General features: G+C 37.2%; 1 protein-coding gene across 5 annotated transcripts in view; it reads right to left on the bottom strand.

Moving 5' to 3' along the window:
- Window positions 1-5,068: 5,068 nt before the first annotated feature.
- Window positions 5,069-19,188, bottom strand: part of INTS13 (integrator complex subunit 13) — a 30,944-nt gene continuing 16,824 nt past the window's right edge. For 4 of the 5 annotated variants that reach the window (XM_007062994.4, XM_037915298.2, XM_043538432.1 and 1 more), the window contains exons 8-17: window positions 18,036-18,120; window positions 16,002-16,091; window positions 15,285-15,374; window positions 13,496-13,674; window positions 12,462-12,632; window positions 11,891-12,045; window positions 10,488-10,718; window positions 9,004-9,143; window positions 6,704-6,839; window positions 5,069-5,773 (exon numbers count right to left, since the gene is read on the bottom strand). In XM_007062994.4, coding sequence (XP_007063056.1) covers window positions 5,734-5,773; window positions 6,704-6,839; window positions 9,004-9,143; window positions 10,488-10,718; window positions 11,891-12,045; window positions 12,462-12,632; window positions 13,496-13,674; window positions 15,285-15,374; window positions 16,002-16,091; window positions 18,036-18,120 — 1,317 coding nt within the window. In that variant the 3' untranslated portion in view covers window positions 5,069-5,733. Of the gene's footprint in view, window positions 5,774-6,703; window positions 6,840-6,959; window positions 7,230-9,003; window positions 9,144-10,487; window positions 10,719-11,890; window positions 12,046-12,461; window positions 12,633-13,495; window positions 13,675-15,284; window positions 15,375-16,001; window positions 16,092-18,035; window positions 18,121-19,188 lie in introns of those variants that run through there. The other variant, XM_043538426.1, reaches the window with a different exon arrangement.

The following is a 19,188-nucleotide window of genomic DNA, read 5'->3' as shown; positions in this document are numbered from 1 at the left end:
CCCAAGTCCCCTTCCCTAACCATTAGGTCGTAATCAGACATTTTATAGATATTGGGTAAATTTTTCAAAAGCACCTAAGTGACATTGGCCCAGATCCTCAAATGTACTTAGGCTCCTGGAATTTAGGAGCCTAAATACCTTTGAGGATCCAGGCTCCAGAGCCTAAGTCTCACTTAAAGTCAATAGAACAAAGGCTCCTGAATGCTTAAGTTATTTTTGAAAATGGGACTTAGGTGCATTTGAAAATGTTACCTGTTAATTACTCGTCTCAGACTTGGGTGAAGCAAGAGAAACTCTTGGAGACTCTGGATATTTAAGTGTTTGTATCCCAATCTTTTCAAACCTGTATTTAAAAAGGTATTTAAAAAAATACAAAAACTCACGTACATTCCATTTCGTAAACTATAAAAGCAAAGCAGTGTTTTTAAAGGAAGATCGCGGGGGCAATTATGCCAATGAAAACTGCACAGGCTCACACTCTCCACTGTGGACCAGACCAGCTCAAGATCTTGGTTCCAGTGCCACGACATATTCAAAGAAGCCATAAGGAAAAGAATTTATATGTAAGGTGTATATCCAACAAACTGAAAGTTCACCACACAGTGTTATAACCTAACATACAAGATATTTAAATTGTTCACTAATTCACACATACCTCTGTAGACTTGTAGAAATTCTCCCTCAAATTACCATCTCCTTCCATTTTATGCTTTTTTGAAATGCCATAGGGTCACATTATAGAGCACTCTGGGAAAGGGCGCATCCATGAAATGCACTCTGCTGTGATGTTGCACCACGTTAAAATAGTAAAGACTTTGATGGGAAAGGGCCATGAGACCCACTGGCATTATAACTATGAAAAATATATGTCTATCCTTTAAATATACCAACAGCTACAAAGTAAATCCTCTTAGGATAGCTATTTGTTCTCTGCCAATGCTACGCTCTTGTAAAAGTAAATGATATTTTGCACTTAGAACACAATGAAATAGCTAATAAAAAGAACAACCTTGATAGAGCTATAAAATGTGGATTAATATAGAATTAACAAAACTTGCTTTACAGCTGACGGTGAGACCGGCTTTTTTCAATAGGCACTACCTATAAATGTCCCCTTTTCTTCATCTGCTTAGACATTGTGACTGCATGTACCAGGGTACATCATGGAAAATGTACTTCCAGAGCTAATGATAACGTATCATTAATTTTATATTGAAGACTATTCGAACAGCACCACAGTTGTTGGTGTGAACAAGAAGCATTGGAACTGTTGACAGTATCATCCTATGCCTAGCCACTGAGCTATGTTCTTTTTCTGTAACAGAGGTTGAATCATTGTGAATGTGGCCTGAACACCCTGGTTTAGAATCAAGGATGATCATAGAATATCAGGGTTGGAAGGGACCTCAGGAGGTCATCTAGTCCAACCCCCTGCTCAAAGCAGGACCAATCCCCAACTAAATCATCCCAGCCAGGGCTTTGTCAAGCCTGACCTTAAAAATATCTAAGGAAGGAGATTCCACCACCTCCCTAGGTAACACATTCCAGTGTTTCACCATCCTCCTAGTGAAAAAGTTTTTCCTAATATCCAACCTAAACCTCCCCCACTGCAACTTGAGACCATTACTCCTTGTTCTGTCATCCGCTACCACTGAGAACAGTCTAGATCCATCCTCTTTGGAACCCCCTTTCAGGTAGTTGAAAGCAGCTATCAAATCCCCCCTCATTCTTCTCTTCCGCAGACTAAACAATCCCAGTTCCCTCAGCCTCTCCTCATAAGTCATGTGTTCCAGTCCCCTAATAATTTTTGTTGCCCTCCGCTGGACGTGATCTGTTGTATGAATTGATTGCATTAGTTCAGGATTATAGTGTTGCATTTATCCACAAGCTTCTTCCTCAGGACAACTGCTGAAATACCTACAAGAAGCCAACCAGTTGGTTATCAGGTCTCCAGTTGATGTAAATCAGAATAGTTCCACTGAAATTAATGGAAGTATGCCAGTTTGCACCAGCTGAGGACCTGGTCCTCCGATTGGTAGGCTGAACAACATTTGGGAACAGTGGATTTATTTAAAAACGTCAAATGATTTTGAGCAGTCAACCTGTACCTGAACTTGTACCGCTGGAGTGAATAGGAATTTTGCTATTGACTTCTATGGAGCAGGATCAAACCTATGCAGCCACCGGATCTTATCATCATCCCTCTCCCTCTTTCCTCCTTTTGTTCAGTACACTCACGTTGGGAGTCTTGTTTCAAATTAGATTGTAAGAACTTCAGGGCAAGGACTATGTGCCTACGCATTTGTACTGTATCTGGAGCTACAATCCTGATGGGGGCCTGAGGGTGCTACTATAATAGATGTATCGATGTATAATAGATGTATTTGTAAATTGTAAGCTCATGGTGAGGGGACTGTCTTCACGTGTTTCTTGTGCAGCATCAACCACGCTGTTGGCACTTAAATATAGCGTTGTGCCTAAAACTACAGTATTATTTTTTTATGTAGTGAACAGCCATTAAAAGGTTAAAATGGGTTAAAATGTGGTGAAAGTTTGGACAGAAAGTCACCCAAACCTTTAATTTCTGTTAAAAGTCCAGAACGTCATCTCTGCTGAGTGCTCAGCTCTAGGAAAAAATCCAGTCATTTATTTTGAGAATATTTATTTATTTTGTTTTATATATATATTTATTTATTTTGGTGCCCACGTTTGAATATCTTGACCCAAAAGACCACCTCATGCAAGTTTATTAAAACCTCTCCAGAGAGGAGGTATGAGGCTTCAAAGGGGCTATTGCAGGGGAAGGGTGGGGTTGGGTAAGCGTCCAAAGGGCAGAACAAAGATAATTAATACAGCATATAATACATGTAACAAGCTCACTTACCTCACAGGACTGTTGTGAAGCTTAAAATGAAATTATGGCCCCAATTCAGCAGGAAATTTAAGCACATGCCTTACTTTGAAATGTAGCAATACCTTAATTTATTCAATAGGATTGCTCATGTCCTTAACATTAGGCACATGCTAAAGTACCTTGGAGAATTGGGGCCCATTTGTTTGTAAAGTGCTTTGAGATCTTGTACGGAAAGTACTTCAGAAGAGCAAAGTATTTTTATTGAATCGTGTAGCTATTTATTTGGGTTGTTTATGCAGTATGTTTGTTTTTAATAGAACATGCAGGATTTCTCTTCCTGTGATTAAATATTCACATAAATATGTTAAGTGTGCAGCCTAATATTTATGGAACATTAGGATGGGACAGGTAGAAAATGCCCAGATACAAAGGAGAAGCACTTCTGCTTGATGTTTCTTTACAAGTAACAGCAACTAATGCTCAATGTTGACATGTAAATGCTCAGCTTCCAGACTTAAAATCTTCTTCAGTATAGACAAGAGGAAGTTCACATCAGGCAGTGATCTCAGGCTGAGTAAGTTTTAAGATGAGAAACAGACATAAAATTTTAGGTGCTGCAAGAAGTGAGGATGGCAATACAGGTCTGCGCTGGCCTCATTTTAAGCCCATCTTGAACCCAACTAACCCACAGCTGACCCAAACTCATGTCAAGTCGCTTTCAGACATGACTAACACTTCCCCCAAACTTGTGTTAACTTTGTGTCCTCATCCTTGAGGCTTGGCCTCATGGAAGCTTCCCGCTCCCCACATCTTGTGACTGTAATCTGTCTCCAATTGTCTCCTGCCTATGGGGTTGGCAATGTGGTGGCCCATGTGCCCTGCTCCTGCCTCACTTCTGTGTGTGCACTGTGGATTGAGAGGTGCTGTGACTTGTTGGCACACTCACTCTGCACAACACTGAGAGCAGCGAGGTGGTGGCAGTCAGTGGGAGCAGGGCATGCAGCTGCCACTGAGCTGCCAACCTCAGGGGCAGCAGGAGATGATCAGAGAACCCAACCCAAGTCTGAGAGAGTCAGGTTGTCTTCACATCTGAACCTGATACTTGTAATCAGGTCCTATCAGATTGCAAGGCCCAAGGTGGCACTTTTCTTTCTGCATCAGCACTGAATCAATACCTCAATATGGTGCTAGGAGACCCTGTGCTGCAGGATGTGCTGTCTTTCAGATAAGAGGTGGAAACGAAGGATTTGAGTATTTGTGGCCATTAAAGATTCTACAGTACTCTCAAGAGTAGGGAGTCTTTGCAGAGATCTTTCGGATGAGACCTTATAAAAATCAGTCCTGTCTGCTCTGAGAGGACTTTCAATATCTGTAAGCTTTTTTTTTTTCCCTCTTTCTTTTTTTTTTTTTTTTTACAAATGCAGAGGTATGACCAAAGACGCTGGGGCAAAACAGCTGGGGGAGGGAAAACTTTGAAGTGCTGTGAAATGGTTGCCTTCCCATCCCAAAGATCACTGGATTGCAGCAGTGTGACACCAAGCTTTGAGAACCTTAGCAATCTCCATATAAATGTAAAACATGACAGACAAAATATCATGCAAGTACTCTTTATTAACTGATCCTATGGATTACTTAAATAATTACACCAGGTGACTCTAAAAGTAATCATCATATATCAAGAAAGAAATAAACCATGTATTTACTTAGTAATTACATTACGTTATACTTGCTATGTAATCACCTTGAAGCTCTCTATTTTATTTCTATTTCTATGCCGCTAAATGGTCAGCAGTTACGAATGTAAGTCAGGAGTACTCACATGATATTTGTGTTCTGATCCAGCCATCACCATCATCATCATCTGTGGCCTTTATGCTTTTCTCAGTTAATGAAACTTGGCTATGTGACATACTGACTTATTTAGAAGAAAAGCCTATGTGCCAGCTACCCTTCTTCCTAAAGTAAGAGCATGGTACAGCATCTTGCACTGTACTATACCCAAGTCAGTTGTTTCTACCAGCTGCCATCAAGCAAAAGGAAGTTAATTCAGCAAAGGTTGGAGTAACTCTGCTGCATGGCCACAGAAAGAATAAGCGATTGGGCCCTGCTCTCTGAAGTGGGTTTTATTCTACACCCCACAGCCTCTTTCTGTACACTCCTGTGGATGGCAAGTTGAAGGTAGCAGCCAGTTAATAGTTAAAGGCGAGGATTTGGTTTTTGTTAATTATGGCATAAAGAGCAACTAGAAAAGCTTTGCTTTCAAACTGAGTAATTCTCTTGATGAAATTAATAATTAATCTTGTTTAAGAAGTTCATGCCCTCACCCCAATCATTTATACTCTAGTGAAGGTTTTAAACCATTTCTCACCCCACTGCCCAACTGTTGATCTGGAACTGTACACTGTCAATGAGGAACTCCAGATTAAGAGCCTGTACTTAATAGATATTTTTATATTTCTCTTCTCCTAGAGTGTGGCCTCTAGAGGAGTTTCATATAGAGCTAAAATGTGTCAATACAACAGAAAAAAGCTCAAATAAGTTTTTAAAAATGCATGAATACTGTGCTTTTCAATATTAAACAACAGACTTAAAAAAGCTGATTGTATCATTTCACAGGTTTGCTTGTGTGTGTTGCAGGAGAAACATCCTTTCCTCCTAAAATATGATTATAAGATACTTCAAGACAAATCCCATTTGCACACATTTCACTGAATGTAATATGCAAATTTTACATTTAATAGAAAAAGGATAAAAATCAGAAAAATGTAAAACCAATCAAAGCAACAGATCTATACAATCTTACTGAAATGGTACCAATATCAAATCCAGCATAAAATATTCATGAAATATGGCCAAGCATAGTTCTTAAAAACCAACATTCACTGCCGGCTGGCTTTTCCATTTTCTGTTGTTTCCATTCTGAAATATAAAAATATATCAAGAAGATTGGTCAGTTAGAGCATATAGTTTACTTGAGCGCACTCAAATGATTAAAAATAAAAAGCAAATCTGTGGTTTTATATAAACATTTATGTATAAGTTTCTAGTACCCCAACACTATCTTTTTAGAGATTTCTTTATGCAGTAATCATTAAACCAGAGGAAACTTTGCTTTCAGGAACTTTCCACTTACAACTAGGGGTAAATGAGCAATAAGTTCCATATATAAATATCACAGTTAAGACTGACATTACGTTATTGACTCCAGCAGTGATCAACAAAGGCAAGACAAAAGACAGACTCGTGTCTGACTGTGGAGGGTCTGCTTCTCTGAATCTCTAGAGCTGTACCAATTTCTGTCAACTCCTTAACAGTATTTAACATTTTTCCCTGTTATTTTTATCCTTTTGCTCAATTTGTTGGCTACTCCCATTCTAATAATTACTTGATGGCAGTTGGATTTATCGGAATGCAGGAGATGTTATTATTCCTTTAATGTGTTGTACAAGACGCAATGGTTTTATCTCTGCCATGTTTGATTTAGCTACTTTTATGGAGATGCTGTTTTGGGGAGTTTGGGTCTTAATCTCGTCTCCTATTTGGCCCCCTCTAAGCATAAGGAGGATTGTGCTGTGTAGACAGTCACTGGGATAGATGGTAAGAAGCAATCCCCTCAAGACAACAGGGTGGCATTCAGCCCTGCTCAGTTAGGGGGAGGACTGCAATGAAGTAGGGGCAAATGGATGAAAACTGAGATTATTAAATTGCTTTCCTATAAAAAAATTTTTAAATTTTTATTAATGCAAGAGGTAAGGAATCCTCTTAATAAATTACTACGATGACTAATTTGTTCCTGTATATAGCACATTGACTGTTTATAAAATATATTATGTATTCAGCAATACGAACCCATTTTCCTCTTTAAGATGTTGATACAGCTCAGCTTTATTGTTGACAGAGTTCAGACGACCAATAAATTCTTGGTGTTTCCTAGAATTGGCTGTATTAATCCTATTGCTCCACAAAGACAGCAAGGACATTGGCCCTAGGATTAGATTTGAAAATAGAATCAAGGGGATTTGATTAATGAATTCTCAAATACTAAATTCAATATAAGTTTACCAAACAAATTATACTATTTATACAGCACCACCACCACAGCACATTAAAGATCAATGTAAGACATGGTCCCTACCCCAAGAAACTTACACTGTAGGTTAGATGAACATGACAGCTGCAAACAGGTGGGAGATTTAGACGGTATGAGGTTACTTTTCCTCACACTATGTTAGTTCTGTATGGTTTATTTTATGGTTTCAGTACATTTGACCAAAATGGATTCCACTATTCTGTGGGCATGAAGCTGAGCCAGGCTTTGTGTCTATGCATAGCGGTAAATGGATCCAAGGGAGGCAGACCACATCCCATTCATAACCTGCAGCAGACAAGGAATTGCTCTAAATCAATCAAACCTTGTCCCAAAGACAGAACTGAAGATGTGGCTGCTCTACTGCAATATATGGTAGTTGGGCCATCAAAGGAGGCAGTTCTGCTCCTTGATATCCCAGGCTAGAGACTGGTCTCTCCCGCTGATTGACAGAGAGAGTGTCAAGTGGTCAATCTCCTTTCAACTCCAGCCACTGCTGATAGCTCTGAAATACAGCTGTTCAGACAGCAAGAATGGTGGCCCACTAGACCAAAAAAAATTCCCCACCCAGAACTACCAAGGACAGTGGGCAGCAACAGAGACCTCTGAGCTTTCCATCAGCATTTGTTTTATTGGAGGAGGGGAATCTCAGTCTGTGAACTACCCCATCCCACTCTACCTTTTGCAGACTGCTCCGGGTCTGCGTAATGCAGTTATCACTAAAACCTTCAGACCACACCAAAATATTCCATTTTATATAGTATGTCAATTATCTAATACAGTGATTTTCAACGTTTTTTTTCATTTGTGGACCCCTAAAAAATTTCAAATGAAAGTGTGGACCCTTTTGGAAATTCAACTAGTGGTCTTCAAACCCCTGCCATAGAAGTCTTGGCCTGAAAACTGACGTTTTGTAAATGTTGCACATGCTCAGCATGGCATTTGATGCAATGTGAAAAAGGGCACTAAACTGTGGTAACTATGGTAACAACAATACTTCTGGGTTTTGATGTGTAGGTGGGGGTATTCAAATACTTTTGATTGATCAGAAAAACAATGCCCTTTCTGGGATCTGAAACTGTATTTTCATAGTCACCTTTTGCAGACCCCTTAGACATATACGTTGAAAACCACTGATTAATAGATTATACACGCACAAAAATCAGATGACATCTCTCAGAATTCAGAATTTTCTAATTAAACTAAAACTAACTCTTCAAATCTCTCCAAGACTCAACTCTTCTGCAGTTGACTCCTCACTCTAGGATAAACCATTTGATGTCTCCTGCTACGGCTCATTCATTCTGCCTGTAACTTGTTTTTTGTGGTCTTCTTTCCCCTATACGTGTATGGTGCTTGGTATTCACCTCTATGCCTTATTTAGCACTTTACTTGGTGAGGGTTCTTTTCTATAAAGATGCACTACCCCAAAATAAATATATTTTACATTTTCTAGTAACTCTTCTGCTCTCCTTTGTGTTACCCTCATGGCTCTTTATTCTACATTAGTGACATCTCTATACAGGGAAATGAATTTTGAACCCAATAAACGTACTACCTAGATTAGGACAAGGCTGTGATCTTTGGGCACATTGAGAAGCTCCTTACTCCAGACGTAATTCCACAGAAATCCATGGGATCACATACAATGTAAGATACTAACCAAATTTAAAACTATCACAATCTGGCCCTTGAGGAACAGCAATCAATCAGATGGAACTCAAATCAGGAACATAGAGGCTTTGTATCTTTAAGTATCAGTCCCCTGAACCTTCAACCTCACAGCTTGTTTTTCATCCCTCCACCTGGACCAAAACTGTTCAGCTCAGAGTAAGATTCTGCTTGACTCCCTCTCCTCACCCACTTTGTGTATAAAGACTTAGCCACGACTCTCATTAGCACTGAATGATTACATCTACATACAGGATATTCAAGAGATTCACCTTTATCTTATTCAAGCAAATAGGAACTGCTGTGACAACCATATAGGATATCTTGCAATTCACACCAATTTTACCTGACTTACTATTTTTCAAAATCTGTTGCAATTGTTTTGACTTACCTTTTGTTTTTTCCACTGGAGGTATTTCATCTATTGTAATAAGAGGCTTTTTGTTGGGTGGTTCGGGAGAATCAGGAGAATCTTTTATAACTTCAGCTTCTGCCAGTTCCTCTTTTTCACGATCCAATACACCTTTTAATCTTAAGGGGGTGGGGGGGGGGGGGGGGGGGGAAGAAAAAAAAAAAGGTGAGACATCAGAGAGCATCAACAACAAACTTCTCATTTACATCACTCTTCAAGTTTATTCATATAACATCTGTCCTAGTATAACAATTGCTTTTTTTTGTGAGTCATAAGATTGATGAAAATAACCAGAAAAGCCATTGGCTAAGTATTTTCTTGGATGCAGACCAAAAGGAAGTGAGAATGACCTGAAACTCAATCTCATTTCAATTTGTTACCAATATTTATATTGCACTCATTATTGTGATAATTGGTTGTGCTAGAGATTTAAAAGTGCAATTGTTGCAAACCATCTGGACAACCCAAATCTACTGATGACTCCTGGTTTGAGCCTGAACCAGTTTGCTGTCATCTGCATCCCTACCTTTGTCTCACACTAGGAAAGAGAGGAAATCATAGTATTGGACTTGACCACATGCACAGGTAGATCCAAGTATCATCAGCACGCTCACAACACTGCAGGCCAAAACATCCATCTTCTCCTAGTGGCCATGCACGCATATAGAACAGCACATACAAGTTGAGCTTAGAGCTGATTAACCATTTTTTGGAGTCTCAATTTTATGATTTCTTTAGAAGAGAAGTTTGAAAGAGAGGAAAGAAAAAGATACTCAAGAAATTCATGACTAGACAGATTAACTGATCCTTCATGATCATATATGTCATATCAGCTAACAGGACAACTTTTTGTTTCTTAAGGGATAGAAAGCAGGTCCACAGTCAATAAACCTTGACGCTCATCTACACAAAACTCAGTGCAGAGAAACCTGGAGCATCTAAATGTCTATAAGGACACCTAAACAGTCAATCAGCCAGAGTTCAGGATACATAAAATTCATTTGTCTATGGTTTTCAGTCACACTTCATTTTAGGGTTTGTTTACACAAAGTTATTAACAGATGTACTATGTTACGGATGGGTATACATCTAAAAACAGTAGAAGGTGCTATAGATGGTGAAGTCACAGTTAAGCAACTTACTGTTATTTTGGCCATTATAACAATTGATTAAACATTTATTTAAAAACCTCTCTCTCTTTTATTATCCCCATTCTAAACTATTTATAAGTGTACCCTTAATATAAGCATGAAACTAAATGTCATATTTGGGAAACTTATCTTAACATCAGATAATTGGGGTTTCGATACTTAAGATACTGTAACTGCTTACATGTGTGCCTCTTATAAACAAGCTAAAATTATGTTAATTAAATCACTTAACATTTTAAAAATTCTAGCGCTAGACTCTGCTGTATATTACATACTAGTGCATGAAAGCATATATTAATTCAAAAAATTCACCTCTCTGATTCCTGCCAGGGTTTTTCCAGTTCATAATCTTTTCCTGATTTCTCTGACTTGTCTTCTTTTTCTTCTCTCTTCCTCCCTCGTTTCTTGCGCTCTTCTTCTTCAGGAGGTTTGCTCCTGCAAGCGAGCAGACACTCCAAGACTCGCTGGTGTTTATCCGAGTTATTTATATGCGCTCTAACAAGGGTCTCCAATTCATTCCACATAATCCGGTATTGTTCATCTCTATCCACAGGCACAAAATAAAATCTTCACATATTTATACACAGACACACAAACACACTCTCTCTCCCCCCGCCCTCCAGATTATAAAAGCCATTTATATACTAAATAATCAAAGTTCAAACAGTTGCTGTCTAGTAGATTGAGCCTAAGTTTTTTTTAAAATGTCTCAGTAAAAGTAGGTTTTCTCTAACTCCCTTTTAGTGGAGTTCTGATCACCTTGTATTGTTTCATTCTTGGAAGCATCAGAGCCGCATTGTATGTGGACATGCTCGGTTGCTTCCAGCAAACCTGAATTTGCAATTAAATCTAATACCCAAATCTCCCCTTGAGTCATAATCATTAATTTCCCTGGGTCAAAGCTATTGTGGAGACATTGCCAAAACCTATTAAAGTCACTTGAGCCAACCAACTCAAGAGGCAAGAAGAAACCCTCTTTTTCAATTCTGAGACAAGTAGTAATCCATCTGTTCATTGCCAGATTCAAATTAATTTTAATGTTTTTCTCTTAGACAAAAATTAAAGACAAAAATAATAGAGAATCATCATAACATAACACTACAGAACTAAATAGTTCAAGTAGCTTTTGTAGCTGACTCTTCCCCCCCCATACTCAGGCAACCATCCTGCCTAGGATTAGATTGATGTACAAGAAATGCAGAACATTATTCCAATGGATGGGATATCACAGACTTCCAAATTTGTCGTAAGGGAAGTTTCATCTTTTATATCAAATGTTTCAACAATACAATGACTACTTTTACGATAATCAAATATTAAAAATATTTTAAATATACAATAGCTTTGGAAGGGTCTGGTTTCCATGTGTCCAGTGGTGCCTCCATTTCCTCTGTTCTAACCTACACGAGGCTCAAGATGGTGTTTTCTGTGTGATTTTTTTTCCCTCTAAAAAGGGTCTTAAATATAAGATGTGATTGAATCTGTTATTTCCAGTTACAACTGAGTTTTTTCTTTAACATGAAACCAGGGGAATAGCACTACAGCTCTAAATTATGCAGCCAAAAGATATACAACATTTATTTTGCTCATGTATGTAGTTTAGGGGACTCTAAATTACCTTTGATTGTCCAACTTAAAACACAAGGTTCATCTGGAATGTATGCAGATGGGATATATTTTTTGCAAAAGTACAACAAAATTAATAAATGTTAAACCTTTTTGGACCCTTTCCCCTGGTACCAACTGTTGAAATTGGCAGTGGATCATTTTTCCTCTCCATATCTACTAAGTTGTATATTGTTTTCTGACAATTCAGCACATCCTCATCTGAGAGAGCTTCTTTCACAATAACACTGGCTAACGGCACTACCTTCAAGACAAAACAAAACAGAACAAAATCTGCATTTAGTTGGGGGGGTGGGGATTTAAAAGCATATCTGAGGTTGACATTAAAAAATAAAAATCCTTTAACCTACATTCGGAAGTGTTCCCAGCATGCATTACTACATGAAGTCTTCCTCTTAACCCAACAGCTCTGCATCCAACTCAATTCCATGTAATGGGAGACATTTGGGTTCAGAGTTATAGTTGTAAAATATACACAAAGTACCTAATCAAAAGTGAAAGCCAAAACCTTATTCTAACTGATTTTGTTTTGGTTGATTTTTCTATAATTATGTGCTATCAGCTATTCAGTTGTTACTGATATTAACTCTTCCCCCAAGCACAGTTTTAAAAACTTACTCCAGAACAGAAAAGGAAAGTTAGAAATCCATGGTCACTTACAGCTTGCATGTTGAAGATGGTGGTTTGCGAAATAATCATAGGCCAGTAACGAGTATGTTTCTCTAACTGATCTTTTGCTCGTTCCAAAGGAATCTCAAGACTTCCATCGATCTTATATCTGGGGTCTAGAAAAGGAGTTAATCTGTTTTCCCTCATAAATTCACCAAAATCCTAATGATAACCAAACAAGATAAAATTAGGAACTTCTCTAACAAAGTAACTTTCATTGAATGGGTCAAACATCATTGCCTCCCTTATGAATAATACAGAAAGGAAAAGGAATGTAGCCCTAAAAACTATACCTCTGTGTTCAATATTCTTATGAGCAATTCTACTTTGAATTCATATAGAAAGCATTTAAGGAAGAGGTTTGTCAAATCTTAACTTCATGAAAGCTTAACTTCAAAACATTGTAGGATGTGGCAACAAATGCTCTGCTTTGGATTGATAATAAGGAATTACATATGTTAAAGTTTTATTCTGTTTGTTTACAGGCCACTTTTTGCTAATGGGCACTGAATGCAGAGGATATCAAATTAAAAAGAGTAAAATGGGTTTCTTTAGAGTGCCCCCTCCACACCTGAGTCTATAAGATCCAGCTCTTTTTTATTTGTTCAGTCCAGCTATTCTCAAAGACCCTCATTATGACAATTATCCTTCTTATAGAGGGCTGGGTGCAGGGCTATCTGGATCCAGTCCACTTCAAACCTTTGTTGAGATAAACAGTGTTTAAAAAGAGTAACCAATGAGAGTATTTTAGAAATTTCATATTGCTTACAGCATGCAAGCACAGATGTGGGATAGAGACAGAAGGTTTCTTTAAAGTGGTTGTGTGTGTGTCAATAAATGCTGACTATCAATAATAGAACGAAGAAATAATTGATCCAAGTGTGCCATTTAAAAAAAATTTTTTTAAATAAGCGACCTACAATTTCTTACAGTACAGAATGTCTGTTTCAACCCCCCCTCACTCCTCACCCCTGAATTCTGATGAACTGTTGAGTAAGACTAAAAACAAAATAGTAGTATCTTACTGTAATCCTGTAGTCTGTGACTCTTCCACCACATCCTTCACTAATTGAAGGGGGATCTTCTAGAATTGATCGAGAACTGCTCAAAACATGCAGGAAAATCTCTCCTCCATGGCTACTAAGCATGTGGCTAATTACTTTAGAACCAGACTTGCGTGGTTGTTCCAACAAAACAGAACGACCTATTAAAATTGAGATCAGTTTGATTAGCTACTGAGTACAGCAATTTACATTTAAAGGTATTCTACAGGTTTATATTTAACCACTCAGCCACCCAACCCCAGCGGTGTTAAGCTAATGTAGGTCTCTTACTAAACTCAAATTAGTAGATCTACAATTGTTTCCTATGGAACTTTAATTCCTGCCTTTAGATAGGCTAAACATGGAACATAGCACTCTTCTTGCATCATATAGAAAGGGTTCAAACTATGTACTTTGTTACCTTTTGATCATTCAGAAAATATAATCCTTATGGAGATAAATGTCTGTAAAAGTAATGGAAATGCTATACTCTATTTGGTCAGTTCATTATTTTCAATAGTTTACAATGCTAACCAAATAGTGACCCAAACACATAACTTGTTCTCATTGAAGACTAAGGACATGGTAAATATACAGTTTTTTAAACTATCTTGTGAAAATTATTTCAGTACTAGGGTATCTTAAATTTCTTTGTTTCAAGGGACACTATTTCATGTTCACAAAAGTCAAAAATGTCTTATTTTCTTGAAATTAAGAGTATGCACGAGAAAACTCTACTAAATATATTCTTTTGAGGGTGAAGGTTATGGTAGCAGTTGAATGATAAACTGACTAACCAAATCCTTGGTTGACCTCAATACTAATTAGTGTGTCAGTTTCAAGCAGGTAAAATGCCCTCCTAGTATATGAAAATAAATGTAGGAGGTCACATGATCACCTAATTGGATCAACTGTGGGTGGTAAAGACAGTAGTCACCGATCCTTGATTCTGTCCTGATTGCTGACAGCTGCCTATCCTCTCTCTTGCTCTCTCTCTCTCTCTCTCGATAGATAGATAGATAGATATATGGCAGGATATATCATTGCTACCTTAGCTCAAAACTGGATTAAATTTAAAATGAAAGTTAGCAAATTTACAGTGGTGAATAGAAGGGAAGATATTTTAGTCTCTTGAATGAGAGACAGTGGGGGAAAGAGGAATACATTGAGAAGTTCCTATTCTGTTCTGAACCCCTGCAGCATGTTTCAGAGAAACTTGCAAATGCTTTGCAATATAGAACAATTTCCACTTAACTGATAAGAGCAAGAAAACCTATTTTCCAGTTTTCTGATGGAAGAACCCTTAGGTATTACATTTCTATTCAGAAAGAACACTCAACACTATTAAGCATTGTGATCAAACATATTATTATTAATCAGCTATACTGTAATTCAAAACAGTGGTAATATTAAAATAAATGTATATTACTAAACACAGAACCTATATTGGGATTTAGGGGGAAAAAAAAATCAGGATTCCTCTCTCTTTCCCATCTCTTCTCCCCTTTTTTAGGTTTAAACTCAAATTGTAATTTTTATTCCATTTCCCTTCAAATATAGTTATCAGTTAATATCTATCTAGATGTTTGTTGGACTGTCTTGCTTCTGTATTACTGTCCTTTACACAGATTAGGTGTTAATATGACATCTGGAATAAAGTGAATATCTAACTTCTTAACATTTTGTACAATGTGGATATACCTACATACTTTAAAAAAGGGATTTGCAACATTAAGAATTTTTAAAATGCTTAACCAAGAAAACAATTTACCATTGAGAAGGAAGTTTGTAAGACAAGAGGAAGGTCGGCTATTTACATCTACGGGTGAGATTCTGTATGCTCCAGTGCAATAATGCAATTCTGAAAAATAAAAATGTGGAAAGGGTTAGTTGCAAAGATAGAAAAGCACACACTAAACACAGGGCCTGAAGCTACTCTTACAAAATACCTAAATTAGTTGAAGTGATTTGTTTGTGAAATTTCTTTGAGAGAGAAAGGGAAGGAAAAAAGCTGCAGAGCAATGTGACTAGAGAATTAGAATACATTTACAAACTGGTGATGGAAACCACAGAAAAGTAATGGAGGGGAAATTACTGAACACTTTTTGCCAGTGAACAAGCAGTTTGCTTGGTAGAGGGAGAAAAATCCTGTTTTCCCCTCTCTCCTACATAAATAGTCAGTGATTAGCCAGCATCACGAGCATTCAGTCTGACAAGATACTAACTGTACACATACAGTGGCCGAATCACAGCTGTAGATGTTGAAGCCTCTTTGGAGGCCTGCTGGCTGTCAGTAAAGTAGACCTGTGGCAAGAGATACTGGGTATAGGAAACAAAAAGGAGAGGAAAAGTAGTGCAATCACCAGGGAATAATATTTCTAATGTTTGGATGCCGTTGGCGGGGAGGTGGGGGGGGAGAGGAGGAGGAGGAAATGTACTGCAGGACAGAAAGTGCTTCTCAAACATTTACAGAAAATACAGTACCTACCAACACTGTTTGTTCGTGGTGTGCACCATTTTAATGTTACAGTTTCTTTAAATGTACCCTCTCTGCTATTGCCACCTATATGATTATCACCTGCAACATCAAGTTAGAGAAAATGTACCATAATAAGTTAGTCAGTCTTCAGTTCATTACATTATAGAATACAAAAATCTAGCAACTATAAGCCTTATATAAATATATGATGGTGCTGCACAAACCCTCCTACTTGAATGAGAGGGTTTAACGTACAAAATGTCTTATCTGGAATCTGAATTTGATTTTGAAAGAGAACTTGATGATTTTTAAAAAACTAAATATTCAAAATAAGGTTAAAAATATCCCCAAACCCAGAAGTTTTCAGAAGTAACAGCTACAATTTTAGACCTTTTTTTTTTTTTTTTTTTTTTTTCCAAGTGAGCAAAGTTATTGCAGTACGGACAAAGTTGGGTGTAAGAAACCATGCATGCGAAATACATAGGTGTTCAAGTAGGCGTGTTCAACATAACGGCTACATTGAGGCTCCTGAAAAGGTGCTCCTCTAAGTCTCATTTTATTATTTAAAGCAAAAATATATTTACAATACTTTTATAGTTCTAACAGGACAAGCAGCTTATTTTAAAAAGAAGTCTAATACACTCCAAGGATGGGTAATAGTCTTCTGTGCAAAAATTCTGCACCTCCTAGGTTTCAGAACCTTTGTTTTGAACTGATCAGTTATAATTAAAATTCTATTTTAAACAGCACGTCCCAAAAATCATAACTGAAAACGTATCTCAAGAGTACATTCGACAAGCTGTATTGCTTTCTTCCCTTTTGCAAAAAATGGTAGGTATTGTTATCAATCTCTGTATCCTTTCTTGTCCAATGCAAACACCTCTCATCATGTAGTTCTGGCCATGTATATTAAGATACATTGCTAAAATACTTCCCTGCAACTGTCTTATTTACAGCTGGTCTGACAGAAAGCAGTGAATTACAGGAAGGCAATAAAATATATAAACATATTATAATGCTTCCACGACAATGCAGTAGATTCTTGCTAATTAGTGCTTTGCTAATCTGAACTTCCAATAATCTGCACACACTAAGGAAAGATAAGTTTTACGTGAAGTTTCAAATCGCTGGTGTTACTACTCACAAAATATACTTCAAAATATTACGCTCTAGACCAATAACTCATGCTGAACTAGATGCAAGAGTCAATGGGTATATATTGGGTTATGCAGGAGGTCAGACTAAATGATAAACACAGTCCTTTCTGATTATGAAATCACAGAAACATGTACTAATGGGTCTTGCATGATCTGTCCTTTGCTTCTACGAGTAGTCTTTACCCACACAGTCACACTGAAGTCAACCCTGCAGGTTGCCGTTAAGGATAATCTGTTAGTCTTTACGGTGCCACTTTAAGGTGCCACTTTCATATGCACATTTGATTGTCTCAAATTTTGGGAAACAAGTCTGTGTGTCTGTGAGTGAAGTAATTGGTTGCCATATTTATTTAGACACTGACATGCACCTACCTGGATGGAGAATACTTCCTACAACATCAAAGAAAATTTGGCCTGTCACATGATCCTCTTGCTCAAAATCTCCTGGACTTTTGTTTAAGCATCTGTTGTCTTAACTCATGAACTGGCATGCTTACATCCATGTGACAAACTGAAATGCCTCTGGTTCCATCAAACACGCACATTCTGATGCATGTCTAATCTAGTTTGATGTTTACACGTTATTCTTTCCTTCGTTATGTCTTTTTTTTTTTAAATCAGTTAAATTGAATATTCCAAGACCAATTCATTTTACATTACATCTCAAATTGTTGTAAAGAAAATTTAAAATTTCAATTAAAAAAAATCTGCTATAATTAGTTAAATCTTGTCCTTGCTGAAGAAGCTTAAAGTTTGCATCCATTTAAAGCCCAGATCTTGAGTTTTTGAACGATCTTAAACAGTTTTTATAAAAGCGTTCTATTAGACATTTTTAATTCTTAGATTATTCCACCACTCACTTTTTACATTCTTTTTCCCCACTTACCACTTTTTAGAAAGTCTACATGTGCATCTTTGTGATGAAGAAGCTCCACATCATAATTGGCAGATGTGTTAGCATGTTGTTCTTCCTTTACATAAAAAGGAAATTCAAAAAGAATCTGGTTTATTTTTTTAAAAAGATTCTTCGTTGTTTTTATAAATGGAGAATGATAGTCTCCATTTTACCTTTCAGAAGAAAATAAAATTCTAAGTGAATCAGACAATAAGGGGTTGCAACGTTGAGGAAACTGTTTGCTTTCTGATCTATTTAAAGATGCAATAGCCTGCTTTTTCTTTAAATCTATGATATTCCTATTTATATAAATGCCATAGATGTGCACAATGCATAACAAACAGATAAATAACACTGACAGAAATTCTCGTTTTTTTCCTTCCTCTTCTTCTCTGTATAAAGCACAAGAAACAGATTGGGAAACTTGTAATTTCCTAACCAGCACCCAGTAATTCTAACTACTAGAATCTGTTTGCAGAGTCACTTTTTTTTTTAAATCTTCTGTGAATTTCTTTTTACCCTGTACTAACGAAAGAAACCACTTACAGTAGCAGTTTATCATGTTCCTGCAGTTAAGAACTAGAAGCTATTTAATAGTTCTAACTGCAGGCATAAAGTTAAAGACTGGATGTTTGTTAAAAGGAGGACACAGCATCTTTAAACAGCTGCATTAGCAAACACCATATACAGTAAATTAGCAAAAACAGAACAGTAATCTTGGGGAATTTATTTTGAGTAAATAGTACACGGGGAACCCAACATATTCTATTCCTAAAAAAGACAAAGGTAGGAGGAAGAGGCATACCAGCAGCACACAGGGCAGTAAGTTACAAATAAGGTATTTGTGAAACTAAAAGAAAAAAATGTATTTATTTTTATATATATATTATATATATATAATACTATGATCCATGTTAAAGCTGAAAGTTGTAAAAACAAACTAAAGTAAGTCAACTGATACTTTAGCACACACAATCCATACACTACTATCATTTATTCATTTTAAAGAAGTGGGCACTGGGTAATAATGACTTATTTTTTCCTTTTGTGCATTCTTTAGTTTTGCTAATAAACTTCCCTCTCTTGCAATACTGCTGCTCTTGGTCTGGCAGTAAAACGTAATTGAAGCTGGGGGGCTCCTACC

This window comes from Chelonia mydas, chromosome 1, assembly GCF_015237465.2.
Source record: "Chelonia mydas isolate rCheMyd1 chromosome 1, rCheMyd1.pri.v2, whole genome shotgun sequence".
Taxonomy (NCBI): Eukaryota; Metazoa; Chordata; order Testudines; family Cheloniidae; genus Chelonia; species Chelonia mydas.
The sequence above is the reverse complement of the archived record's forward strand: the minus strand, read 5'-3'. Positions and strand labels throughout refer to the sequence as shown.